The sequence below is a fragment of the Morus notabilis genome, unplaced genomic scaffold, assembly GCF_000414095.1.
Source record: "Morus notabilis unplaced genomic scaffold, ASM41409v2 Scaffold1094, whole genome shotgun sequence".
Taxonomy (NCBI): domain Eukaryota; kingdom Viridiplantae; phylum Streptophyta; class Magnoliopsida; order Rosales; family Moraceae; genus Morus; species Morus notabilis.
This window is the reverse complement of record NW_010365163.1, coordinates 389428-415802: the sequence shown is the minus strand read 5'-3', so window position 1 is coordinate 415802 and position 26375 is coordinate 389428. Positions and strand designations below refer to the sequence as shown.

The following is a 26375-nucleotide window of genomic DNA, read 5'->3' as shown; positions in this document are numbered from 1 at the left end:
CTTAGTTTCAGTTTTTAACTAACAAAAATGTTAAACATCTTGACTCGTGTGAGTCGGGAAGTAAGAGAGCAAGATGGGCTACTAACAAGGATTGCAAGACATGTCTTGCCAATAAAGGAAATGTTGCATCTATAAACACAATCCAATAATTGACATTATATTTTTCATCAAATATGACAAAAAAAAAAAAAAAAAAACAAACAATATACACAATGAGAATGACATTTCCCATTATTCGAACAGTAATTTATCTAAAGGCAACTTGCAAAGAAAATCGACAAACAACACTTCAGACTAATTATACAACACGAACAATTATCATAGATACACCGTTATTTCATCACTAGTAATGAACCGTTGATATACAATATATGTATCATCGCAACAAACATTGAGATAACATGAGTCTCATACTGATACAAATCCTATTGTATCAGAAATCACCAGTTAAAACTAATGGACTCAAAGTGCAGATTATCCGCCAATCCGGATGCGCAAATTTTCGCAACCTCATGTCGCATCTTCCTCGGGCCACATACCAAAACTCCAACATCAGATGCTTTGGAATCAAACAGAATTTCTGCAGGATAATGTCCAACATTGCACACAAAAATGATTTATCAATATTCAATACACCGGTTACAATAAACTAGTTTACGTGGAAATGTTTGTTATGAGGAACTTACTCTTGAGATCTGGCCTAGCACCAAAATGAACTTTTATAGCTTCAATCAGTGACTGATTAGGAAGGCTTTCAAGCTCCTTATTCTCGGCTGCCACGTAAGACCGTGCCGCCGGAGACGTCGTTGGCTTCGACATTTCCACGTTCTGGATTTGCTTATCTTCCATTGCATTGCTTCTCTTGCACAAAACAAAAGCTACACTAGAGACTAGGCAAATGCAAGAGCAGACCAAAAACAGGTCCCAAAGAACTCTGTAAGAGTAATGGTAAAATTGACCATCCTTCTGGTCATAAGGGTAAATGTAGTAACGAGTGACTAGGCCCAAAACTAATAGGAAAAGGACAAACGAGGATGCTATAATTGCACCAAGCCACAGCCAGTTGTTTGGGCCTAGAGTTGCGGAAATGGGCTTGTCTAGTGGGCTGGGCTTGAACCAAATGGTCTGTAGGGGCTTATGGGCTTCTGATTTGGGCTGCTCATTCTCTTGGGTTACGTAGGCTTCTATTTGGAGCTGTATTTGGGAAATCCGATCAGAGTTTGCGCCTGATATCGGAAGCAAGAGGTCTAACATGCTGAGATCAGATGAGTTCTTGAAGGCACAAATGAGAGTAATCCGAGGAATATGGATATTGGGTTTTGTGCTTTGGAAGAGAATCTCACGAATTATGGAAATAAAAGGAGTAACGCCACTCCCACCACCAACCATTATTAGAGCCTCGTGCCTGCATGAGAGGAAAAAAAAAAAAAAAAGAGTTCACAAGAAAATGTTTATTAATAATAAAAATAACCAATACAATGAAGCTCATCAACATTTAAAATATAATATAATATTACTATTACAGTATGGCATTTTCAATTTGTGCAAAATGGACCTTAGAAAGGAAAATGAAGATGGCCCATATGGTCCTTCAACGGAAACTTCCAAGTGATCAAGTGAAGAAGAAGAAAGTTGTTTGTAGAGCTTTTGAGACCAGCTTCCAACACTCTTGATGACGACACTCAGCTTATGTGGCTCTGAATTGCAGTTTGAAGTCACTGTAAAAGGGTGCCATTGCAACTTGGAAATTATGGGCACGTTTATAAACATAATGCTTGTTGGATTATACTGCAACCCTGTAACAAAATTGCATGTTAGTTAAAGAGAGAAATTATTGTATATACATTTACGTACATGTATTATGTATATATACATGTGAAGATCCTGCTGATAATAGAAATTCTGTTAGAATCCATGTGAAGATCCAGATGATAATGAGACGGATCCAAAAACAATACCTATAAAAGTAATGCTCTCAAAGGAAATATTCTTAATAAAAAGCTGAAGGCTCATATGGTAGTAGGATTCATCCTACGTAACAGTGAAATTCAACGAAAAAGAATCTCGAAAATATCAAAAGACCATTATGATTGTGGGATTTGTCAAAATTGTAGATACCGGTCATAATGATGTTATTCGTCTATAGTAGGTGACACAGTGCATTTTGAAGTTTTATTAATAGATCTCAAAAATATAAGAGGGACACTATATACATTTTCCATGCAAGAGCTTCCAAACGTACATTCTCTGCATGAAAATCAACCTCTTTGAATATCCTTTATTTCCTACTCTCCTCTTCTCTTAACATTAGTGATGTTTAGTATATGGGTCATGCTACAGTGCAAATTCACAATTCTATTTCTGCTACAGTGTTTGTCTCTCGTAAAAAAAGTTAAATTTTAAAAGTTATAATTAACGATCCTAATTTGAACCCATATACCAATCGGGCCAGAAGCCTCTACTAGAAGCTCCAAGTATATTAAGTTCTCAAATTTTAATAAATGTTATATTTTTCTAATATTTGTATATATGACTTATATTATAGTGTATTAGTGCATAGGATAATCATCTTTTGATCTGGTTCTTCCACTGTATCTTGAACGATTATAAAGGTCGTATGGTAATGTAAATATGGACACCCGTTGTAACTATTATAATCTGTCATGTCAACCCTGGCATTCATGCATATTTTAATCTGACAGTTTCAAAAAAAAAAAATCAATCAGTTGGTGATGATAGGATGATCGATAAAGGCGGCCTAATTACCGTGGCTCTTGGAGAAGTTGAGTTCAAAAGCGCCGCAAGGTAAAAGGCGAGCGGAGAGCAGTCTTGCATGGTGGCGGGATTGCAAGAATCTCAAGAAGCGATCGACGAGGAAGAGGAAGATCCCAGGAAGAATCATGCAGAAGTAGGCAACTCCAACATGGAGTACGTAGAAGAGGATATAGACTGTGTAGAGGTAGTGCGTGTAGAAGAACAACTCAAACATCTTTTTTCTTACTCTGCGAATGCTCGTTACCCACATCACTATTGCTATTACTATCGCAATCTCCCCCGCTACGTTTGACACGTAAGTGCTGCTCCATTCTAGCATCTGCATGCACCGTGCATTAATTTCATTATAATAAACACACAAACACATATATTAATTTTCTGTAAATAAGGAATTGCATGAATACAATACAAATCATACGATTGAGTAGGATTTCCCTCGTCTTTTTTACTTTTATGCATAAGAGTTGTCAATATCTTTTTCTTTTATAGCATTGTTGTTTAGTATCAGCCCTAGATATAGGACGCTGATCCATGAAAAGTGGCACTAATCGTGACTATATATCATTAGAAATAACATGCGTATACATATATATATATATATATATGTTGGACCATTCACTCTACCTTTAGAAATAACATGAAAGGACATGAAGAATCTTCATATATATATATATATGTGTGTGTGTGTGTGTGTGTGTATCAAGCAAGAGGGAAGAGGGGAAAAAAGAAAAAAAGAATAAAGCTAACAAGATTTATACACGTATCTATCTTGATCTATATACCACTTATATGTTTCACACAAACCATAGCCATAAGAAAATTATCAGAATAATTGGTATAGAAGCTGACTAATAATTAATGCCAAGTTAGTGATAATTACTAGATATATACCTCAGCCATTTGGTCAGTCATGGCCCAGTAAATGATGAAACCGACGGTATGAGCAACAAACAGGATCATGGAGAGATGGCCAAGCCAGATGTGATACTTTATGCTGGACTCCGATGTGAGGCCAACAAGAGGCAAAATTGAAGACCCTCTTGTTACTGGAAAGAATAGAAATGCCCAACATGTGTTTCCAATATACCCGAGTCTCAGTGCCACACTCCGGAACTTTGTTTGCCATCTACCACATATAAACAATTCCATTTTCGAAAGACTCTTAATAATAATATTAATTAATATTAGACATAAATCCATGTGTCATAAATATCGCTGGCTTTAAAAAGGTTTGATGATCGCTCTTGTTCTTAGTTGTACCAATTTTTTACTTTGTTTTTTTTTTTTTTTTTTTTTTGGGAAATGAAAAAAAAAGAAAAAGAGAAAGAAAACCTACATTTTCACGCTCTTTCCATGCATGTGGAGATGGCCAAAGCTGACATACAAGTAATTTGCAAGAGACCATATTAAGAGAACAACAAACATGACCACAAAACAAAGCTCCACTGCGCTAACAATCCCCAAAGGTGCTTTTACAAACACTGGACGTCTCCAAGAGGCCAAACCACTTGTGATAACATTACTGCTGCAAACATTTATAACGTTTCAGAATCTAACTTATTATTTCAGTTAATGTGATAATGGTATTTACATTATAAGAAAGTTGAGGAAAAGCTAGTAACCTTTTGGACTTCGATGACTTGCTTGACTTCTTGATCTGAATATGGAGATAAACACAGCTCAAAGCTGCTATGAACATAATGGGGAATGAAAAAAGGACAAGATTTGTCCCTACAAAAGACCAAGGATATACATATATATATATATATATATAGATATAAAATATTGTGTGAGTAACATGATATCTGAAACAATATTAACAGAAGAAGAAATGATCATATTAATTTAACTGCAGACTAAGCGCAAATTAACCTTGTTCTCTGAAGTACGTTGAGTTGAGCTTGCTTTTTAATTTTGGAGACCACTTATTTTTGTAATTTTCTGTTGGCAACAATGTCCAAACCAGTAGCCACCCAACAAACACCACAAGAAAAATCATCTTCATGAGGACTCTGTAGTTTCCCATATTGTTCCTCGTTTAATGTATTGCGGTTCTGAAAGACTATGACCAATCTCTATACATATATAAGATTCTTGCGTTATACGTCATCTGTTAATTGTCATAGAGAGGAAGAGCGTGATTCATGCTTAAATACACTAGAACTGTATTTTTGGCAAATTGCAAATCTTTAATCTGTCATAGCCAATAATAAAAAAGTCAAAATATAAAGAATGAGACATGTATTACGTCTTATATATAGAAGAGTCGGTTTCATCACGCTAATGGAATTTGTAATATTCCTCTTTTCCGGCTTCAAATATGAGTATGACACTGACATTTGATGATGTTATTCTGACAAATAATCGATAATCAGAGTTAAAAAGAAAAAAAAGGAATGTACTGAGATCAGGATGCTATAATTTTTAGGGCAGTGCAAAGTGATAATCCAGGATTGAATATTCAATGAATTGCCTTGAGAATATTGTTTCACAATCTCAACTTTTTAATACCATCTAAGATAGAATATGAGTTGTTATTTTTTTATTAGTAAGTATTTTTCAAATAATCACGTCGATTAATGTAAAAAAAAATGCATTATAAGGAAAATATAACAGTTCATTATCACGGCAGTTAGTACAAAAAGGGTGGGATGCTTAAACATAACTATTAATTGCTTTGGAGTTGAAACAATGTTAGGGTTCGTCATGTGACGCATTGTTGCCACCGATTTCTCTTTTTTTTTTTTTCTCTTTTTTATATTTTTCCCTTGTGATCTCCAATTTTTTTTTTTCTATTGCCTCGTAATCTCCAATTATTTAGTCATGATTATAGCTTTCAGATCTGTATGACCATAAAAGCTCACGCAAGGATACTATACCAGTTGCATGTATGATTGACAATATTGTTTTGGGTAATGCAGTACAGTTGACCAAAGGTTAAATAGGTATTTAGTACATGTAGTACAGATCAAACACTGTTATGTTAGTACACTAATAAATCTTGGAACATACTAACAGGATGTTTGATTCACAGTTTTAATCACAGTTCAAACATTTTTACTACATTATTTTCTCTCAAACCAATGATTCAAATTTATGAAACAAACATATAAATCTTTTCTTAATTCACATAATCTTCTTGCCTCAGCTTGTTCCCTCCAGAGATCAATGTCACTTCTCCAGCCACATTTGCTATGCCAATTCTTGTCCCATTTCAACATCTGCACTCCACCATAACTAATTTGTGTTTACAGCTTTCGAAATTAACAAATGGAGCTTTAAGTTGCCAAATAACGCAGATTTTTTTTTTTGCTTGCAGAATTCTAATTCTTTAACTTCTGAAATTTGGTTTGTCCTGGATTGGAAAATGAATGCTTAATTCTGAAGTGTGGCCAATGACCTGCAAACTTTAAGATCCTCTTGTCACGGTAAAGAAGAGAAAGGCTAGAAAAATATTACCAACTTGGCCTAGCAATATTGCTGAGCTTCTTAACCCTGCTCCTGACCTGCCAAATTCAATGAATTGGAATACTTCAAATAGTCTCTCTTTCTTTTCGGTTGCCAGGGAAACATTTGTTCTGCCTGTTGTTTGATATTGAAAAACATTAAATGCAAGTAAAAAGGATATAGTTCCATTTACGAAACAATTCCAAGAGGACCTTTGACGAATACAAGTCGCATCCATGATGCCAAATTTACATTTTCCGTGATCCTATGACAAAAATAACTGGAGTCATTTTCATCTTCAATTCAATGTTTTTCTCTGTGCCATATAAAAAGAAATAATTCTAAGGGTATAAGCGGTGTTCAACACCACATATTAATAAAATATGTGTTCCATATTACGGACCCAACAGATAGAGTCATCTTTTATTAATTGTGGTGTTGAATATCACTGGTGTCCTCAAGTATTTTTTCATTAATAGAGACATGTTTAAATCCCGATATCTTTCTATGTTATTTTCAGTAATTTTCTCCCTTATACGAAGATATATACAACTCAAAGTTCTTACGAAAAGGACAGTAAATGTATAAACAAGAATGTTTGTACCTGTCAAGCAAAAAAGTAACACAAAAATGCTTAAACTCTATAATACTAGTCATAAAGATACATACTATTGACCAAACAAAATCATGTTCTATCAAATAGTGAACCTTGTTGCCCAAAATAGGTCGAACCATTTTTTAGTTGAATGTCAGACAACCAATGACGATAAAAGGTATAGGTTGGCAGTGGCATCATGAACCAAATCAAAATGTAGCCAACAAAAAATTAATCCATGGATTGTGGTGAAAGAATCATTTATTCATGTCAAGTTTCTATGAATTCACATGTATAGGGGTCATTTTGCAAGCCAAATTATATGTAAAATATTGCCAGAGGAATAATGAGACAGCGGAAGGTATTTAGAACGGCACACGCATGGCTTTTTCATTATTTCCAATGCAATTGTCATATGCAATACAACAACAGGAACATTACTCTAGAAAATAAGAAAAAAAAAAAGAAGGGATTTTAGGTGGTTAGACAATTCGTCTACGTCCATGGATTAGATATTTTATTCGTTTGTTTTTCTTCTCTGATAATTTTTGCACACGGATATAAATAGGGACTATTTTCAAAATATAAGGTATAAATTAATGATAATTTCCCGTAATTAGGCTAATTTTCCTAAACTTCCTTCAATCAAACTAATGACACCTAATTGACAACTAATGTGCAAATCATCAAATAATTAAAATTCAATCAGAATAATTAACAAATCGAACACCCTCTCAAGTTGGTGCATACCAACTTAAAAATAATGTTTCAATGAGGAAACAAATCCTCTAAATCCGGAAACCATCGGATTCCAACGATGATGTTATTCTGACAAATAAATCGATAATCATTGTTAAAATGCATGAGATTGTTATGATATCAGGATGCTATAATTATAGGGGCAGTGCAAATTTATAAATGGAAGATCAAATTTTCATCATTGCTTTAAGAATAATGCTCACAATCCCAACTTTTTTATTGATGAGTATTTATAAAATTTTTATGTCAATTAACATCTAAAAAATTTGTCACTATGGAAAAGATAACAATTCATTGTTACGTCATTTAGTATTAAAAAGTTAGGTCTCTGAATATTACTCTTACTTTAAAGTTGAAGCAACGCTCATGACGTCATGTGACGCATCGTTAGCCGCCAATTTCTTTCTTTCATTTTTTTCCTTTTTTTTCCCTTCTAATCTCCAATTATTTAGTCATGATTATAGCGAGCAAATCCGTATGACCATAAAAGCTCACGCAAGGATACTATAATATTTGCATCACTTGCATGTATGATTAACATTTGATAATATAGTTTTAGGGTAATGCAAGTACAGTTGACCAAAGGCTAAATAGGTTTCTAGTACATGTAGTACAGAATCAATTTTGACATTATGGATGTTAGTAAAGTAATATGTCGTGGAATATACTAAATCTTCCCCTAATTTGCATAATCTTCTTGCCTCAACTGGCTAACCAGCTGATAAGGTAAACTCAGCCATCAATAGAAAACGTTCAGACAATAAAAGAAAAATCAGAATATGGAATCAAGTCTTTTGAGAAAGCACAAAATTGGATCATGGCTTCAAACAATTTTTTACAGAAAGATAAGAGTTACAAGATATGGAAATTGCAATTTCTACAAGTGTTTGAGAACCGTTATTCCGAAACCGATGCCAAGAAAAGTTGCAATGGTAACCCCAAAAATGCCTGCGAGGATTGCAGGGACAACCAAGGACCCCCATCCTTTGGCAGTGGCCATTCCACATGCTGTTGTCGGGCCTCCAATATTGGCATTTGATGCCAAAAGCAACAACTTTAAGTCCAACCGAAACAGCTTTCCCAAACCAAGAACTAAAGCAAGATGGATGGTTACTTGAACTAGAGCAAACACGAAAACACCATGTGCAGTGCTAATCACATTCCATATGCTCCCACTTGCACCAATAGCAGCAAAAAATACCTGTTGCAATCGTCATTTAGGGAGCATTTACCGCACACTATAAAAGAATGTAACGAGAAAGATACTGCGACTGAAAAGAAAGGTAAAGTAATAAAGTGAGGATCATTGATTCCTTGACTATTAGATAGTGTAATGGAAAACGGTCTAATTTCCTTTCTAGTATCTACTGAACTTTGAGTATAGTAATCTTATCAATGTAATTACTAAAATATTCTTTTACACAGAAATAATCATTGGCTTATAATATGGGAATTTATTAAGAGTATATAAGTAATTATAAGATTATTATTCTTTTTCCTCATTCCCTATACTGTGTGGGGACTACAAAATAGTCATTGCTCAGTTTGTAAGTAAACACATGTTTGGGTAGGAAAAGGAACTACTCTTTTTCCCTTTCTCTTCCCTGCGAAGTACATGAGCCCTTAAAGTTTAGAATAATTCACATCACTCTATCCAATATAATCACCAAAAAACTACCTTTTTTAATTATCACTTATCAGAAGTTTTGTCCAAAACTTCATGAGCTAATCTAGAGGGATATTGTTAACTAATAAGTCTATTTAAATATAAGGAAGCGAAATGCATTGGCAATTTAGACCTTCTGTTTTAAATGATTAAAAGATCATCAGTTGACTTAAGAAAAAAAAAATTTTTCCTTTTTTTGGGGTGGGGAGATGGGGTGGGCATAGTAGATAGAAGTTGACTTGAGAAATTATTCCAGCCAATTGCAACAACATGCTGTACTGGGAAGTTGTACTAAACCAGTACCTCTATGATACTTGTACTGCTTTACAGCTTATCTTCATTTCTTTCTTTTAAAAATAGAAGATTACCCTCTGTCATACCTTTAAATTGTAAGCAACAGAACCCTTTTCTAGGATAATCGGCTTCCATATGGTGAAATGGTAGTAAAATCCAGATATTTCTGCTTACCTGCAACAGAACGAGAGCAATCGCATCGCCAGCGGGTGCAAGGCGACCGAAATGTCTCGGGAGAAGTGTGGCTAAAACGACAACAATAGCAGTTATTGCTGGAAGGCTGCCTCCTTGAATTCCACTCAAGTTTGTGAGATATGTACCAGCTTTACATATCACAAAAGATGTAGCAACAGCTGTACCGATCTGTAACACCGAAAGCTTACCACCACCATAGTCAAATTCCGTTTCCATGGCAGCATCTGCCAATTGGGTTTTCAAGTATTGCGAAAGACATCAAAAGACAGACGAGCAAACGTTAAAGGCAAATTGAAAGATGGCTATAGAACACATACCGTTAGTTCTTGTTGAATCTTCCGCAGGTATTTTAGAGGCAATTGCGAATAAAACTATGAAATATATTGCAGAAATAACATTATCCGCTGCTACTCCTGCTGCCAAAACCGATGGAGAGACACCAAGGGCCTCTGAAATTGCAACGTAATTAACAGCTACAACAATGAACCAAAGAAAAAATATAATCAAACTAGATATTGTGTAATCTCCATATAAAAAAGTGAGATGCAAACAATAGATCTTGATACTCACATCCACCGATATAACTTCCCATGAGGGCAGCAGCTATTTTCCAGTTATCTGCACCAAGTGAACGCATAGGGACCAAGAGAAACGCCACTAAAGTTCCAATTGTAGTTGCAACTGCGATACACAGCACAGTTAACAAAACTTCGAATCACAACCAGATTTAAGCGGAATTCGGCAAAACCAGAATATTGCTTGTCTGAAAAAGGGCTCCATAAAAATGCAAAGGGAAAAATCTTTTCTTATGCTGCTTATTGCTTTGTCTGACCTTTTTGTTTCTTATGCAAAGAGTACAATTTCACTAACTTGTCTCTTAAGAAAAACTCTTAGTGTTTTGCTTCGGAATCAAGTATGATCGATCGTGTTCTAGAGGCATTTCAAAGACTAAAACTGCGGAACAAAAATCGAAATTAAAAAAGCGTAGTCTTCATTCGCAAAGAATTAATTACCTGATGCAAGCAAAAAGGCTAAGAGAAGTGTGCCAGTTGAGCGAAGGACGTTACGCAAGTCGGCTCTGAACAATAGCAACGGAATAGTTAAGGGCAGAAGGAACTCCAAGACAATGGAATATGCCGGCGCTTCGTAAGGAATTACGCCTGCATTACTCGCTGCCAGTCCAACCAATGTGCTCACAAGTGCAGCACTCACCATGCTCCCAATCTTGGTCTTCTCAGACCTTATTCCATTTATTAAAAAAAAAAAAAGAAAAAAAAAACGAAAGCCATTGTGTTTAGTGGCTTTAGTCCAATGTTGTCTGTCGACAGAACAACCTCCAGAAAAACAGCATATTTTGTTGTCTCCTGTCCTTTCTACAAACCAGCCAGTACATGACTAAAGAAATAAAATTGCAGGAAACTCCTACCTGATCTAATTAACCTTTCTATTTTCAATTATACACAAAAATAATATATATATGTGTGTGTATGTGTATGTGTATTAAGTGGACTGAGGAAGTGGAAAGTGGGGTGATACCAGAGGCCAAAAGCACCGGCGGAGAACAGAGCGGTCCACGTGCCCCAATGGTCGTCCGGAGCAATGATAGGATACCTGAGCTGTGAGCTGACCAAATTACGCTTCGGCTTCGGCTTTGGTCTTGAACTTGACACCCGGCGGTGAGGAGAAGAGAGGTGAGCAAGGCGACAACGGAGACGTGACACGTGTAGAGAGGGGATTGGTGGTGACAGAGTCAGAGGGGAGAGGGTCGTGGGGAGTAACAGTAATCTGAAAGAAGCCATTGATTGTTGGGCTTGTTCCTTCTCTTCTCAAATGCCGTTCCACTTCTTGTTCTTGGTTCGTACTTCTTAGCTCTTATTTGTACGGGAGTGTTGGAAAGCTGAGCACGTGCGGTTCACACGCGATGGTCAAAACCTCAATCATGTTCTCTCTCTCTCTCTCTCTCTCTCTCTCTCTATGATAAAGTTACTTAGAACAGCAGAAAAAACAAGAGTAATGAACTTGTGACGCATAAAAAACAACCATAAGTAGCTTTACCTGCCGACTAGCTAGCAAGTAAGTTATTGAAAAGGTTGACGGATCAACTACTTGTTCATGTCTCGAAATTGTTTTTGCCAAAACAATACTGTTATCATAATAGTTTTGATTCCTGTTGCTAAATAGCAACCAAGGGGAAAACGCTATTCTTCATTTATTATTATTTATTTAAGGTAGAAACATTACACGATAAACTGGTGCAGTTCTTCATATATAGAAAGCGCTTCTCTTAGTCTTAATTTATAATCAAGGATTAACCAATCCTATTGTTTGATGCATCAAGAAAAGGCATTGCTAGATTTTTCCAGTAAAGAAAGAGCGATTCCCAACAAATCTATCTGAGACTTGAACTAAATGCATATGATTATCAACACGCTGTAGATTTATAACACATAAATTAGTAATGGGGAAAAAACAAAAGGATAGGATAATTTACTAAACAAATAGAACTTCTTCAATAAACTTACAAAAAATGTTACAGTGTTTTCTCTCACATAGAAGTTTATACATATTATTAAGAGCTCAATGAGATCAATAAACTTACAAAAAATGTTACAATCTGGTTCACCTGAGGCAGCCCACATTATTTTAGGTCTTCATTGGTCTATAAAACTGTTTTTGTCAAGCAGGAAGTACACTGTGGTTTCCTTTCAAATTACTCTATTTCCTTCCCCCACAATGTGTTGTTTCTTTGAGTACAAAGAAATGGAGTCAACATACGTTAAAGATTAGCTCATTTATGCGGATTAAACGTGGAAAACTTCCCTACAAGTATTTCAGTACCGCCAGCCCAAATCCAATGCCAAGAAAAGTTGCAATGGCAATGCCGAAAATGCCAGCAAGAATACCGGGAATAATCATGGAATGCCACTCTTTTGCTGTGGCCATCCCACAAGCGGTTGTAGGACCCCCAACATTCGCATTTGATGCTATAAGCAACAACTTTAAGTCGAAGCGAAATAGCTTGCCCAATCCGAGGATAATCACGAGATGAACGGCAATCTGGACAAAGGAAAACAAGAAAATGCTAGGTGCTGTATAGATAACACTCCAGATGTTTCCACTTGCTCCTACCACCGTGAAAAACAACTGCAAAAGCAAGTCACTTAAAACATGTTACTTCAACTAAGCCCGAATTTCTAATGACGTCAAAAGCATAGAGCTTCCAAGACAAGTTCTTTCTGATAGGTGGATGCATGTAAGGATAAATGCATAACTTCTCATGAAAGGATATAATCAAGCGAAACCACGTTCCAGTAATGTTTAAAACTTACTGAACTTTGTATATGGACACAAATTTGCAAAACCTTACCTACAATAAAGCAGGATAAGGAAGTAAAGTAAAGGGATAAGAGAGAAGATTCACCTGCATCAGAATCATAGCCATAGCCTCACCAGATGGCGCAAGATATGCAAATTGTTTTGGAAATGCAGTCGATAGAATAACAACGATGGCCGTTACAGCAGGCAGGCTACCTCCTTGAATTCCAAAATATTTTGTGAGATACGAGCCAAGCTTGCAGATAGCCAATGACACAGCAAGGGCTATAGCAGTTTGTAAAGTGGGAAGGTTGCCACCAGGCTCAGACTTTGTGTCCACTGCAACACCTGCCAGAGTTTGAGCTTCAATTAGGGGCTAGCATTGTGGTAGCATTCATCTTTTGTGTTTTGACCTCATCGTTATAGGACATACAACATAATGCCTTTCTATACGCTAGCGGCATAAAAAATAGGCGAAGTTATGGAAAATGTTGAAGCTCTTGTTCAAAATTGAAATGCCATCACAATCCAAAGGGTAGTGTCAATTCTCCAAAAGAAGGTAAAACTAAGGTGGAAAAGATTTCATACATCATAAATGCATCTACTGGGAACAAGGGAGCTAACATGACTACCAAAAAAGGTTCCTCACTCCGTAAAAGGAGGGAAAAGGAAAAAAATAAATAAATAAACAAAGAAGAAGGCGTTTAACAATAAATAGAAGCGGACTCACCATCACTTGATGTTAAAGCTTCAGGAGGTACTTTAGAAGCTAGTGCAAACAATGTGGTGAAATATACTGCACAAATGACATTGTCTGCAGCTAGTCCAGCAGTTAAAACTGATGGCCGAACACCGAGAGCGTTGGATATGGCAACATAATTCACAGCTACAAATGCATCAATAAAGAAAAACGAGTAAAAATCTTGGGAAAAGAAAAGGAGTATAAAGAAAATACATCGCAAGTAAATTAAGCTTAAAAGAAACTAAACAAACAGGCAAAATGTGCATCATAGATGATAAAAGCAAATTACCTCCACCAATATGTCTTCCCATAAGCGCAGCTGCTATTTTCCAACTATCTTGACCGAGTGATCCCATTGGCACTATCAGATATGCCAACACTGTACCAACTGTAGTGGCAACTGTCAAAAGAAAAATCGGATATTAAAAGACTCCAAAAACAAAACTAAAATCCCATATAAATTTCCTGTTTGATCATAATTACTAACAAATGCATGCTCTACTATCCATTTCATTTCATTACCACATAGAAAGCGATTTCATGATTGTGGCTATCAAAAACGATTATGCTATGGCATTTTTGCTACTTTCCAAGCACAAAAAGCATGGCCCTCAGGCCATTTTCTTGCTCATTTGCATAATCAACCAAACATAAAGAGCCTGTTTAGTTCGCTGATTTGAATTTTTAATTCGAGTTAAGAGGTAACTTTATGTGAAAGTTTTTTACTGTAGTAAAAAAGTTAGATGTTGTTGTTTACCTGACCCCAGTAAGAAAGCCAAGAGAAGGGCCCCGGTTGATTTGATCACGCGACGCACATCGGCTCTGTACAACAAGAGTGGAACAGCCACTGGGAGCAGATACTCCAAGACAATCGAAAATGCAGGAGCTTCAGATGAAATAAGCCCTAAATTACTAGCTGCCAATCCTACCAAAGTGCTCACCAATGCTCCACTCAGTGCACCCCCAACCTTGGTCTTCTTCTCCGACCTTCAATCCCACAGAAGAAAGGGGCATAACTACAATATACAGAATACCAATAAACCAAAAGAAAGACCCAAAGATTCATTCATTATCCACGGAATTGAGCCTTTATGATGCTTTCATTTTCTTGACATGAGATTTTTAGTCATTTGAAACGGAAATTACATATTAAGAATGAAAAATGAAGGGATAAATGTTTTCCTACAAAGAAAGATTTTTCTTTTGGGATTGGAAATTGCATATATGTGGCGCTAAATCCACAGGCCAACATAAGATTGTATGAATTCTCCCCGTTTGTTTGCTGAGAAAATCCAGGAAAAGTAACAGAACTAAATCGTGCGAAGTAATTACCAAAGACCGAAAGCGCCAATTGCGAAGAGAGTGGTCCAATTACCCCATTGATCCTGCGGAGCAATGATAGGGGTAGTAAACTGTGATCTGACTGCTAAACCATGAACCAAGTTCTTCTTTTTCTTGTTTGTAGCGATTCTTAAAGAAGGAATGCGAGGAAGAGAAGGAAAGATTTGAGTTTTGTTAGTGACTGAAGAGCTGTGAAAGAAACCGGCGATGGAATCTTGGCGGGAAGAGAGATGCGAAGATTGGAACGCCAGCGATGGAGAATGACGGCCATGGCAGTGTGGAAAGAGAAGCTTCGATTCCATTGACGCTTGTGTCACTCCGTTCCCAGGTCGGACTCCGGCTCAGTGGTTGCAGACTTGCAATTGACTTCTTCGCTGGCGTTTGCCTTGTTTTATTGCGAACACGCATGTGAATCAGAAAAGAGAATCTTACACGTGTAAATGCAAATCATGTAATTTACTCTGAAGTCTATTTTTGGCAATAACTCTTTCTAGTCTTTTTTTTTTTTTGGTAATAAGTTCTATTTCTTTCTTGTCAACTATGGATTCAACGCCACAAATTAAACATGTTTCTTTGTTTTTTTTTCCTTTTCTTTTCTAATTTTTTATATTATAGGTCTTTTGTTTAAAAATAAAAAATAAAAATCTTGCCAAACAGTTGGGGTTAGTGATGACATTTTTTCAGAGGATGGAGCATTGTTAAGGGAGTTTGGGGTAGGGATGGGAACAACTTGTGACTCCGAATCAGGCTCGAGCAAGAAACTGAAGGAACACTCTCCGTTCAGTGTCCGGTCTCCACCCATATATATATATATAAATATATATTGTCTTTTTGAAACAAATTATATAAAAACAGATTTAGAATTACGGTTAATATTAAGAGACTTATTTAGTTCGCTAATTTGAATTTTTAATTTGAGTTGAGATGTGATTTTATGTGAGAGTTTTTTACTGTAATAAAAAAATTAGATGTGATTATTTCTGAAAGCTTTTTACTTAACAAAACTAAAATTTTAAATTTAAATTGGTAAAATAAAATGAATGGGACTTAAATATATTTTTAGAAAATAAATATTATATAAATTTTTAAAAACATATATTATAGAGTTTTTTTCTTATATAATATTTTTTTACATATTTACATAATATTATATAAATATTTAATTGTAACATTATTTTTCTATACATATTGTGTTGAAATTTGATTCTTCTATGAAAACATTGAATTTGGACTAAATTTAGTATGAATTTCAACATTTGTTTCTAACTTGTGGAAATTATTGTCGATAATAACCATTGGGTATGGAGAAAGCTCCTCCAGCAATAATTTCCCGACTCCGTCCCCGCTGCTGCTCGTTAGCGGGGATGAGAATGGTTTCCGAGGACAGGAATGGGGACAACGAAGCATTCTCCTCTCCAGTTCCGCTCTAACCCACTGCCATCCTAGACGGGGTTCTTGAGTAGTGGCTATATGCCATTCGAACAAATGTGACATAAACAGAAGTACAACAAACCTTTTTAAACATGTTAATAATTCCATGCAGCTAATTTTCAACCACACGAGTGACAAAATGTCCTATAATTTAATAAATGGCATGGTGACCCAGTGTAGAAAGTTTTATTTTTTGTCCTTAAGGACCTTAACCTTACTCTTAGGGGCCTCAGTGTAACAAGTTGATGCTCATAACCGTACCATTATTTATGAAATTAACCAACAAAGATTGATGCCCACGGCAATGATTGTTTTGTGCTACCCACAACCCCAATGCCAGTACATGTGCAACATTAGTTTTCCAAAAGGCCAGGATTGAGAGAATTAAGTCAACAATCTGAAAGCAAAAACTATATGAAAAAGAATCTCCAAATGTCATTTTACTATATCAGAAAATCCCAAAACTGAGTCTAGTAGATCACAGTTGATTCTGGAGATATTTCAGGAGCCTGCAAATTTCTCTTCACTGTCTGAGCTTGTAACTATCTTTTGGCAGATGGAAATCCACTACTGTCAATACTATCACTGCAAGAAGAGATTTTTTTTTTTTTAATAATTAATTCTCTGCATTCTTCTGCTTCTTCGCACTAGAGCCTTCTTCCTCCAAAGCCTTTAATTTGTTCTTGATAGCAGCTATTCTTGCACTCCGGCTCATCTGTCCTAAGCTATTACCAGCACCACTGGCTTTGCCTGCCTCGCCTACTCCTGCGGGAGAACTTCCCTCCGATTCAGCCAAAAACTTCTCACTGGCAAGTCGGACAACCAATGGCCGACCACAAGCTAGCCTCCCGTGCATTTTCTCCTTGGCCAGTCTTGCTTCCTGCATGCTCACTTTAATGGTGGAGATCAGGAATTGCCTGAAAATCAAGAGAGACAAAATAAAAGATTGCAAGCAACTTACCTCTTTGGTGCTATACTGGACGAAAGCAAAACCCCGGGGTTCTCCGCGCTTTGGACCACGAGTATGCCATAGAAAATCCTCGGATACAATTTTCCCGAACGGGGAAAACATTTTAATAAGAGCAGCCCTGAAAGAAACACCAATCAACCGGATTATATTAGCTGGGAGAAACAGAAACTCATCAGCAAACAAAGAACTTAATTCTAAACAGAATTAGATTTACTCACTCTGTTATTCTGAGGTCAAGGTTACCAATGTAAAGCCTGCTTTCACGCTTTTCATCATTAAAACCATTATGATCCTGCACTCAGTCAAATTACTTGTCTTTGAAATAAGTCTTAACAACAATATATGTTAAAAACACATATTAAGCCAGTGACAAAAACAAATACGTATAACAACATAAATCTGATGGGGCATACGAAATTACATAGATGTTCAAAGGCCCTTTTATTTTTCTGGTCCTTATAAGCCAAAATTTCAAAAAATAAAATAAAATAAAATCAGTTTTACATAATTCAGATGTTCCAAATCACATCAAGAACTCAAACATACCATGAGACAGCAAAGCAAGCGTGATAAAAAAAAAAAAAAAAACTGAATGTTCCGCCCACAAAGCAAATAAAAGCCCTATGAGGAAATTACAGCATCGAAATCCGCATTAACCTGCATGTGAACCAAAAAAACAACAACAACAACAATAAAAGTAAATAAAAGATCTAACTTTGAAAAGGAACAAATAATATAACGGAAACAGAAATAAGATAATTATGGGCCAATTTGGATATCGGAAAAGCGAAATAAGAAAAGCGATTGCCGGTGAGTGGATAGAGAAAAACCCTAAATTTTTTTTGAAAAGCCTAAAAGTTAAAAAGAGTTACGGAAACTAGCAATTAATACTTACAAATTGATGCTTCGATAAGCGAGTTGAAGAGGTCACGGTGAATCGAATGAGGTTCGTCGTGAGAGATTGATTATTGAGGCGAAAAAATGGCGTCTTGTTTTGTGACTGCGTTTTTATTGAATGACCAACCCAACGAGGAGGAGAAGGAAGACTTTCGTGGACGACGTCGTTTCAGGCACAGTTAGAAAGGAAACTGTGTGCGCGCCTTTTTTTTTTTTCCCTTGAACTCGTTTTGTTTAGCTCAACTCAATTTAAATAATGAACACAGTTTAAATTCATGTTAAATAAATAAGTAGTTTAAATTATATTTTTTATTTGAACTGAATTAAATTGTCTAATTTAAAGTTTAACTCTCTCTAAAATTCAATCGTTTAAACTATATTTAAATAGTAACAAAGTGTCCACTCTCTTACTTTTCACATCTACTAAACACAAATTTAAATTTTATTTCCTATTCTTATTAAAATTTTAATTGCACATCTAAATATCAATTTAAACTACAATTTAAACTATACAATTTAAAATTTTCTATTTAAATTAAAAAGTTTAGATCAACATTTAAACCAGAAGCAAAGTGATAATGAACATCCTGTTTTTTTAAGTGAAACAGTGATAGCGGATTTATTGATCACTAGATAAGTTTTTTCTTTCCTTTTTTATCGAGCAACAACTATAAAGTTTAAAAATAAAAAATAAAAAAAGTATTACAATAAAACTTAAAAAAATAAATTAGTGATAGTCAATCTCTGTTTTCAACTAGATTTGTATTAAAAACTACTTGATGCGCATATTTTTATTTTTATTTCAAATTCACCTATAAAAACGTACATGGGCCCATGCAAGTACAATATTTTACGGTAAAACACTCTTTTTCTTCTTCATGAAAAGACCACTAGAATGTTCAAACATTATTGAATAATTGCTCTCAAAATGTAATACACTAAATAATAACAACAATAATAATAATAATAAATAGGGATAATAATAACAATAAGAATAAGAATGATAAGAACATATTTGGCTCTTGTCTATTACATGGTTGTGAATACATATTTTTTTATTGTTATTTAAAGTCATTTGCAACAATTATTAAGGGAACAAGTTTAAGTAATAATTTTCCCGTATTCGTATTATAAATTTCTTTTGTATATCAAAAATAAAAATAAATGGAACAAAATACGTATGCTTTACGTGCCAAATATGTCGTGTTTGTGGCCGACTTGTTGTGTTGCCTCATACATGTAGGTTGAGTAGAATTGTGCTACTCTTAATACTGAAACATGTTTAGGCTAATGTGCTCAAAACTTAAACCTAGCACGACTCATTAAACAAAAAGCATAAAAATATCGTGTTATAGTGTACTAAATATGTATCGTGTCATGTCATGTCTTATATTAATAGGTTAGACTATATTTAATACCTTAAGATAAAAATAAAATAAGATACCTCAATTCTCTCCATTTTTCAAGTGAATTCCACTTGTAAAGGGTTGGATTTCAAACATATTTGTTTTTATAAAAAAATTTACACTTAATTTTCATATCAAAATTGTACTTGTGAGTAACTAGAGTTCAAAACTTTTAGAGCTCGTTCTTGATCAACTTCCCTCGTAAATGTGTTATAGTATACTAAATATGTACCGTGTCATGTCATGTCTTATATTAGTATGTTGGATTATATTCAATACCTTAAGATAAAAATAAAATAAGAGACCTTAACTCTCTCTCTTTTTCAGGTGAATTCCACTTTTAAAGGGTTGGATTTCAAACATATTTGTTTTTATAAAAAAAAAAAAAAATTACTCTTAATTTTCATATAAAAATTGTGCTTGTGAGTAACTAGATTTCAAAACTTTTAGAGCTCATTCTTGATCAACTTCTCTCATAAAGAACTATTATTTCTCAATCCTTCAAATTTTCTCTCTTTTGGGCTTTCCTGTCAAATAAGCCTTAAATGCCATTCCACCTATTTGTTTTCATCTTTGAGATAAAATTAGAGGAATACGTCAAGATGATATTCTGATTGCGTAAGATTTTCTTCCTTTTTTTCCAAGAAAAAAATAATAATCATAATTCATGAAAATGACACGCACCTTCCACCATGTATAAAATATTTTCAACAAAAAGATCGGCCCACAATCACCGCCGAAACGGCGATGGACCTAGAAGCTTTTTATCACATGAGAAATGAGGTCCATATCAATCTTAATAGGATAATTGTCGTCACTAACAAAAGTTTAGACGCATCTTTTTGTTTTTGTTTTTTTTAGGTGTTCTTGTCCAGAGAAAGTTACAACTTTGGACCTTACCTTTAGTGAATCTTTGTCACTGAGCCCTTCATTTTGGAACCAAAGCGTCTCTTTCTCTGAGAAAGAAAGGGGAAATATATATATATATATATATATATATATTTGAACGAAAATACGTGATTTGTGTGTAGGGGTGTAATTCGGCCGGGTAGGGTCGGGTTGAACTGAAAAATTGAGTCGACTCGCTCAGTGCGGGTTGAAAAAATTTTAGGCCGCAACACTCTCTTAAGCCCACAAGCCTGCAACCTGTCGGGTGACCTCGAGTAGGCTCGGGTTACTCGGGTTGGTGAAAACTAATTTTAATTTACGACTTCATACCTCTTTTAACAGTCCAAAAGTATAAAATCCATAAACAATCCATAAGCATTAACATAACATCAACATACTTCTTAACAGTCAATAAAGTTCATAAATAAAATTAACAATACGTCAAATAAACAGTTCATATAGAGATAGTCCAGCAAAATAGATTTAAGGATTTAAGGTTACACACTTAAATTAGGTTGGGTCGGGGCAAAGCGGGTTCAAAATGCCCGTCCCGCCCCCCAACCCACACAGTGCGGGTTGGGACTATTTGAATCCGATTTTTTTTTAAATTTAAAAAAAAAAATCTATACTTTTGAATCGGGTCGGGTCAGATGAGTTATTCGGGTTCGGACTTATTTCTTACTGTCATATTTGTGTGTGCCATTTCAGCAAAAAATAAAAATAAAAGAAGAAAGGTTGTGCTGGATTGCTGGAGCGCACTCAAAACTTAGCACTCGCCTGGCACGCAATAATTATTTTTCTTTTTTTAATTATTAAGCTATATTATTCCATACGAGATTCGGTTGTTGGAAGTTGAAACAAATTTATTAATTGGTTTTATCGCTTAATTTGGAGTAAAGAATGGATTGGACTGGTTCTTAATCTTTGCTTCAAGAATCAATAAATTCGTATTGCCAAAAATTAAAGTCAGGCGCTTGTAAAGGATTAGAAGAAGAAAAGCTGCAGTGTAAACTCTAACTAGATAAGAATAATTACACTATGAATTTCCTTGCCCATTTCAGAAACATGGTTGTTATGAACTTATAATTTTGACACTATTATGTAAAAATTAAAACAAAAATAGACAATTTATTATTTTTTTTAATCATATTTACAAGTGTAATATTCATTTTCCTCTCAATAAAATACAGTTTTTATTTCTTTTAAGGATAAGCTTTAAATTGCATTAAAAAAAGAAACGTTTTGGTACAAACGAGGGTAGTAGAAGATGATAGGAAAGAAACGTTTGCATACACGGTGCGTTTCTGGTTCTCCAACTTGCTCTTAATTGTCGACAGCCATGAACTACAGCATTACTCAATACACCAAAACTAATAAGTATAAATCGGCACCTTGTGGTGTTGTTCCAATAAGTCAAATTTGCCATGCTCAATATTGCACATATGAAACTCGCTCTCTTTAACAACCATTTAATGGCTCATCCACTACCTTGTTCCCCTGCTTATCAAAACCGACAGAAATGAAAAGACCAACTCTAACCAATTAAAGCTCAGAGAATTATGTGATAGGTACGAAAAAATTTCATTACTGGACACAATTTTAGGGCCGTTTAGTTCGTTAATTCGAATTTAGATGTGACTTTATATGACAACTTTTTACTGTAGTAAAAATGTTAGATGTGACTGTTTTTTAAAACTTTTTACTATAACAAAACTTGAATCGATGAAATGAACGGGCTTAAATTGTCAAATTAAATCACAATCATATTAAATCGAAAAATTATGACAATATTTTTAAGATAATTGTCTTTCAAATTAAAAAGATATGCACTAATATTGACTGAGTGATAACATAATTTTCAAAAAAAATTATCCCGATAACCAATCGAACCCACTACTAAATTTCAGAACTATGTCCAATAAAGTATTTCTTTTTCATATTTTACTGAAGAATTGAAACCTTAGCAAGTGTATAGAAATTAGTAGGTTCATTGTTTCATCTTTAAAGACTTTTATGGACTTTGGAACAAACAAAAATATTAAGATCACAATGACCATATACAATGTGCTCCAGTCGGTCAGTGACTAAAAACAGTATGAAAACGAAATCAACTCTAAAATATTTGTCCATCTTATCAACATTTCTTCTTCCACCATAAATCTCATCTCTCACTCCTAAAACCTTTCGTTAAAGACGCACCCACTAAAAGAAGTCGACTTTTCCAAATATTTCACACAACAAGTCAAACTCCAAAAGTGACAGTTCCAAGTAAACGAGCTCTTCCTGATCTTGGAACTTCGTCAATGGAGAAGAAGAAGAAGAAGAAAAAGATAATTATGAACCTCCACTCTCTCTCTCTTCTTTCTACTTTCTCTCTCCTCCTGAATTCCATCGTTGAAGCCTCCTTCACTCCCTCGGACAACTACCTCCTCAACTGTGGCTCCCCCTCCAACGCAACTCTCTTCAACCGGGTCTTCCTCGGCGACTCGTCCAAACCCGGTTCGGCTTTTCTCTCCTCGGACCCGTCCTCCGTGCAGCTCAAGAACCGGAACCCGCCGCCGAACTCGTCGGCTCTCTACAGCACGGCCAGAGTCTTCAAAACGGCGTCGCTTTACACCTTCCGCATCCGGAAAAACGGCACTCACATAGTACGTTTCCACTTCTCTCCTTTTGTTGCTCCAGATTTCTCCTTAAAGTCTGCGAATTTCACGGTTTCTGTTGATGGGAATTTGGTTTTGAGAAATGTTTTCAACGTTAGAGATTCAGACATTCTGGTCAGAGAGTACATATTGAAAGTAAATAAAGACAAGCTTGAGATTTTGTTCACTCCTGTCGGTGATCCTGGCTTTGCTTACGTTAATGGAATCGAAGTTTTCTCTGCTCCCGACGACTTTATTGTCGATTACGGTGCTAAATTTGTTAGCTCCGAGGGAGTTGAGGAGCACAAGAATCTGTCTTCACAGGTTTTCGAGACTGTTCATAGGATTAATGTCGGAGGCTCAAAATTGACGCCTTTTAATGACACTCTGTGGAGGACTTGGCTTCCTGATAAGGAATATCTTGTTCTAGAATCTTCTGCTAAGCCTGCAATTAGCACTGATATTCCAAATTATCAGGAAGGAGGTGCGAGTAGGGAGATTGCTCCTGATAATGTTTACATGACGGCTCAGGAAATGAACAAGACTAATTTTATTTTGGACGCGAGATTCAATGTCACGTGGAAGTTTCCAGTAGGTTCTGGAGGTGTTAGACACTTGGTTCGTTTGCATTTTTGTGATATAGTTAGCCCTGGGCTTAATTTACTCTACTTTAATGTGTACATCAATAGTTATTACGCCTATAGGGATCTTGATTTGTCGGTTCTTACGGTTCATGTGCTTGCATCTCCGATTTATATCGATTTCATCGTCGATTCGGATGATTCGGGGTTTATGCAAATCAGTGTTGGTCCTTCTGATCTTAGTCCTCCTTCGAGGATTAACGCCATTCTTAATGGCGCAGAGATCATGAGGATGGTGAATGTTGACGGTTCGCGACCGGGGGATGGTGGAGACAATAAGAAGACTGTTTGGATTTTGGTGGGCTCAATTGTTGGAGGTGTTGTTCTCCTGTGTTTGGCAGTAATTGGGATCCTATGCTGTTTGAGACGAAAGAAGAGGAAGCCGAAACGGAGGCCTGCAGAAAGCGTGGGTTGGACGCCTTTACGAGTGTTTGGAGGGAGTTCACTTAGTAGAATGTCTGAGAGAACCACACTTGCATCTCCAAATGGATATCTTGGTCTGAGAATTCCTTTCGCTGATATACTTTTGGCGACAAACAATTTTGACAAAAGTCGGATTATAGGCTCTGGTGGATTTGGTATTGTGTACAAAGGGGCTCTTAGGGACAACACAAAAGTAGCGGTGAAGAGAGGTATGCCAGGATCTAGGCAGGGCCTTCCCGAGTTCCAAGCCGAGATAACAGTTTTGTCAAAAATTCGCCACCTCCATCTCGTTTCACTTGTTGGATACTGCGAAGAACAAGCGGAAATGATACTAGTTTATGAGTACATGGAAAAGGGAACTTTGAGAAATCACTTGTATGGCTCGGGTCTTCCACCTTTGTCATGGAAGAAACGGCTTGAAATATGCATTGGTTCAGCAAGAGGCGTTCAGCACAGGGAATCATCCACCGTGACATCAAATCGACCAACATTTTGCTGGACGAAACCTACGTGGCAAAGGTGGCTGATTTCGGCCTCTCAAGATCTGGTCCATGTCTGAATGAAACGCATGTAAGCACTGGCGTCAAAGGCAGTTTTGGCTATCTTGATCCTGAGTACTTCCGCAGGCAGCAACTGACAGACAAGTCAGATGTTTACTCATTCGGGGTTGTCCTTTTAGAAGTTCTCTGTGCTAGACCGGCCGTTGATCCGTTACTCGCAAGAGAACAGGTGAATTTGGCTGAGTGGGCACTTCAATGGCAAAAGAAAGGCATGCTCGAGAGGATCATCGATCGCCGCCTTGTTGGACAGATTAAACCGAGCTCTTTGAAGAAATTCGGAGAAACGGCTGAGAAATGTTTGGCCGAGTATGGTGTTGATAGGCCAACCATGGGTGATGTGTTGTGGAATTTGGAACATGCTCTTCAGCTTCAAGAAGCTGAACCAAGAAGCAGAGAAAGGGAAGAAGATGCCAATGCTGATTCACATGAGCTTCTTCCATCAACTAGAACTGATCATGAGTCTCCTCACAGCAACACTAGAACAGAGGAAACTAATGGTAATGGCAGTTTAGAAATCAATTCCAGCCAAGTATTTTCCCAATTGCTGACCAATGATGGCAGATAACTCTATTCTCATATGCTCCAATATCCAATCCATCTATCACATATCTTGCTGAGCAACAAATATTAGAGGTATCAGTATAATATTTAACCTAAAGTTTTATTCCTTTGTTTCACCATTTTTCTTTTTGATTGCAATACATACTTCTATATTACAAATTTCTATGGAACATAATAAATGGGCTTCTTTACTATATAGGCTATTTGTTCAGTGCCTAAATATTGTATCTGTATTTTTGTATGTGGTTCTCTCTCTTGTATGTATTAGACTCCATGATCCAAAATTTACCGGACTGGTACCAAGTTTTATTTTGGTTGTTATTTTGTTTCATCAGAAGCTCACATAATTTCTAATTATATAACTGTCTTTTGTCGGGACATATGACCAGAATAATGGACTGATGTTTTCATCAATTTTGAGCAAAGCTTTGAAGCGATTGGAATTGTATATTGAACACAGCAAAATGAACAAACCTACTAACCTAGCTTGTTGCATTTTGGGAATGAAGTATCATAGACAAACCTATAATTATAGAAAAAACTAAGCCTAGATATTGACTTCTAAATTTGTTTGAATAGGACATATTTTATTTTTAAAGCTCGTATCGATTGAATCTCAATAATAAACTACTAAAGTGGAATGGACAGCAAGTACCCCACGGCATTTAAGGTGAACATAAACCTTTTTTTTTTTTTTTTTGAAAATTACGTGATAGGGTATAAAAAAATATATATTTTGACTTACTTCCAAATTATATCACACTATAAACTTGATAAAAATATAACAGTTCAAAACTATACGTGATCTTTTTTTTTTTTTTTTTTTTTTT

The 26375-nt window shown here is 35.8% G+C and overlaps 5 protein-coding genes across 11 annotated transcripts; 1 reads left to right on the top strand and 4 right to left on the bottom strand.

The window, feature by feature from the left end:
- Positions 1-440: 440 nt before the first annotated feature.
- Positions 441-4801, bottom strand: LOC21397392 (ferric reduction oxidase 4). 6 transcript variants are annotated; one of them, XM_024171805.1, is made up of 8 exons: positions 4648-4801; positions 4390-4506; positions 4112-4265; positions 3667-3901; positions 2767-3094; positions 1556-1796; positions 687-1405; positions 441-580 (listed from the first exon to the last, which is right to left on the bottom strand). In XM_024171805.1, the coding sequence occupies exons 1-8, from the start codon at positions 4799-4801 to the stop codon at positions 441-443; spliced, it is 2088 nt and encodes a 695-aa protein (XP_024027573.1). The 6 variants fall into 6 exon arrangements, with proteins under 6 accessions (XP_024027573.1, XP_024027569.1, XP_024027570.1 ...); XM_024171801.1 differs by having other exon boundaries at positions 4112-4300; positions 4398-4506; XM_024171802.1 differs by having other exon boundaries at positions 4112-4297; positions 4398-4506.
- A 3602-nt stretch (positions 4802-8403) lies between these two features.
- On the bottom strand, positions 8404-11594 carry LOC21397391 (uncharacterized membrane protein YjcL). The gene is made up of 6 exons (XM_024171800.1): positions 11268-11594; positions 10745-10971; positions 10302-10412; positions 10049-10204; positions 9711-9955; positions 8404-8777 (listed from the first exon to the last, which is right to left on the bottom strand). Exons 1-6 carry the CDS (start codon positions 11528-11530, stop codon positions 8454-8456), a joined length of 1326 nt encoding a protein of 441 aa, XP_024027568.1. The 5' UTR covers positions 11531-11594; the 3' UTR covers positions 8404-8453.
- Positions 11595-12217: 623 nt separating this feature from the next.
- LOC21397390 (uncharacterized membrane protein YjcL) lies at positions 12218-15475 on the bottom strand. The gene is made up of 6 exons (XM_010107451.2): positions 15121-15475; positions 14546-14775; positions 14078-14188; positions 13777-13932; positions 13153-13394; positions 12218-12875 (listed from the first exon to the last, which is right to left on the bottom strand). Exons 1-6 carry the CDS (start codon positions 15429-15431, stop codon positions 12552-12554), a joined length of 1374 nt encoding a protein of 457 aa, XP_010105753.1. The 5' UTR covers positions 15432-15475; the 3' UTR covers positions 12218-12551.
- A 1318-nt stretch (positions 15476-16793) lies between these two features.
- On the bottom strand, positions 16794-18521 carry LOC21397389 (probable RNA-binding protein 18). Of its 2 annotated transcripts, XM_024171795.1 has the most exons (5): positions 18426-18521; positions 18077-18187; positions 17749-17822; positions 17522-17648; positions 16794-17440 (listed from the first exon to the last, which is right to left on the bottom strand). In XM_024171795.1, the coding sequence occupies exons 2-5, from the start codon at positions 18077-18079 to the stop codon at positions 17177-17179; spliced, it is 468 nt and encodes a 155-aa protein (XP_024027563.1). In that variant the 5' UTR covers positions 18080-18187; positions 18426-18521; the 3' UTR covers positions 16794-17176. The 2 variants fall into 2 exon arrangements, with proteins under 2 accessions (XP_024027563.1, XP_024027564.1); XM_024171796.1 differs by lacking the exon at positions 18077-18187.
- Positions 18522-22860: 4339 nt separating this feature from the next.
- On the top strand, positions 22861-25880 carry LOC21397388 (probable receptor-like protein kinase At5g24010). Its single transcript, XM_024171772.1, is given in 2 exon segments — positions 22861-24867; positions 24870-25880. Coding segments are annotated over 2 exon segments (2523 nt in total). The 5' UTR covers positions 22861-23024; the 3' UTR covers positions 25550-25880.
- The last annotated feature ends 495 nt before the right edge of the window (positions 25881-26375 follow it).

What these genes read in the sequence shown, in the direction of transcription:
- LOC21397392 (XM_024171801.1), bottom strand. Translation starts at nt 4,801, where the DNA reads ATGGGAAACTACAGAGTCCTCATGAAGATGATTTTTCTTGTGGTGTTT. An exon ending in CATGGAAAGAGCGTGAAAAT is followed by an intron (nt 3,902 to 4,111) that starts GTAGGTTTTCTT and finishes TATATGTGGTAG; the next exon opens with ATGGCAAACAAAGTTCCGGA. An exon ending in TGCTAGGCCAGATCTCAAGA is followed by an intron (nt 581 to 686) that starts GTAAGTTCCTCA and finishes ATTATCCTGCAG; the next exon opens with AAATTCTGTTTGATTCCAAA.
- LOC21397391 (XM_024171800.1), bottom strand. Translation starts at nt 11,530, where the DNA reads ATGGCTTCTTTCAGATTACTGTTACTCCCCACGACCCTCTCCCCTCTG. An exon ending in AGATTCAACAAGAACTAACG is followed by an intron (nt 9,956 to 10,048) that starts GTATGTGTTCTA and finishes CCCAATTGGCAG; the next exon opens with ATGCTGCCATGGAAACGGAA. An exon ending in TTGCTCTCGTTCTGTTGCAG is followed by an intron (nt 8,778 to 9,710) that starts GTAAGCAGAAAT and finishes CGATTGCAACAG; the next exon opens with GTATTTTTTGCTGCTATTGG.
- LOC21397390 (XM_010107451.2), bottom strand. Translation starts at nt 15,431, where the DNA reads ATGGAATCGAAGCTTCTCTTTCCACACTGCCATGGCCGTCATTCTCCA. An exon ending in ATTGGCGCTTTCGGTCTTTG is followed by an intron (nt 14,776 to 15,120) that starts GTAATTACTTCG and finishes GTGGGATTGAAG; the next exon opens with GTCGGAGAAGAAGACCAAGG. An exon ending in TGGCTATGATTCTGATGCAG is followed by an intron (nt 12,876 to 13,152) that starts GTGAATCTTCTC and finishes TTGCTTTTGCAG; the next exon opens with TTGTTTTTCACGGTGGTAGG.
- LOC21397389 (XM_024171795.1), bottom strand. An exon ending in CTTGACCTCAGAATAACAGA is followed by an intron (nt 17,649 to 17,748) that starts GTGAGTAAATCT and finishes TGTTTCTTTCAG; the next exon opens with GGCTGCTCTTATTAAAATGT. An exon ending in TCCAGTATAGCACCAAAGAG is followed by an intron (nt 17,441 to 17,521) that starts GTAAGTTGCTTG and finishes GTGAGCATGCAG; the next exon opens with GAAGCAAGACTGGCCAAGGA.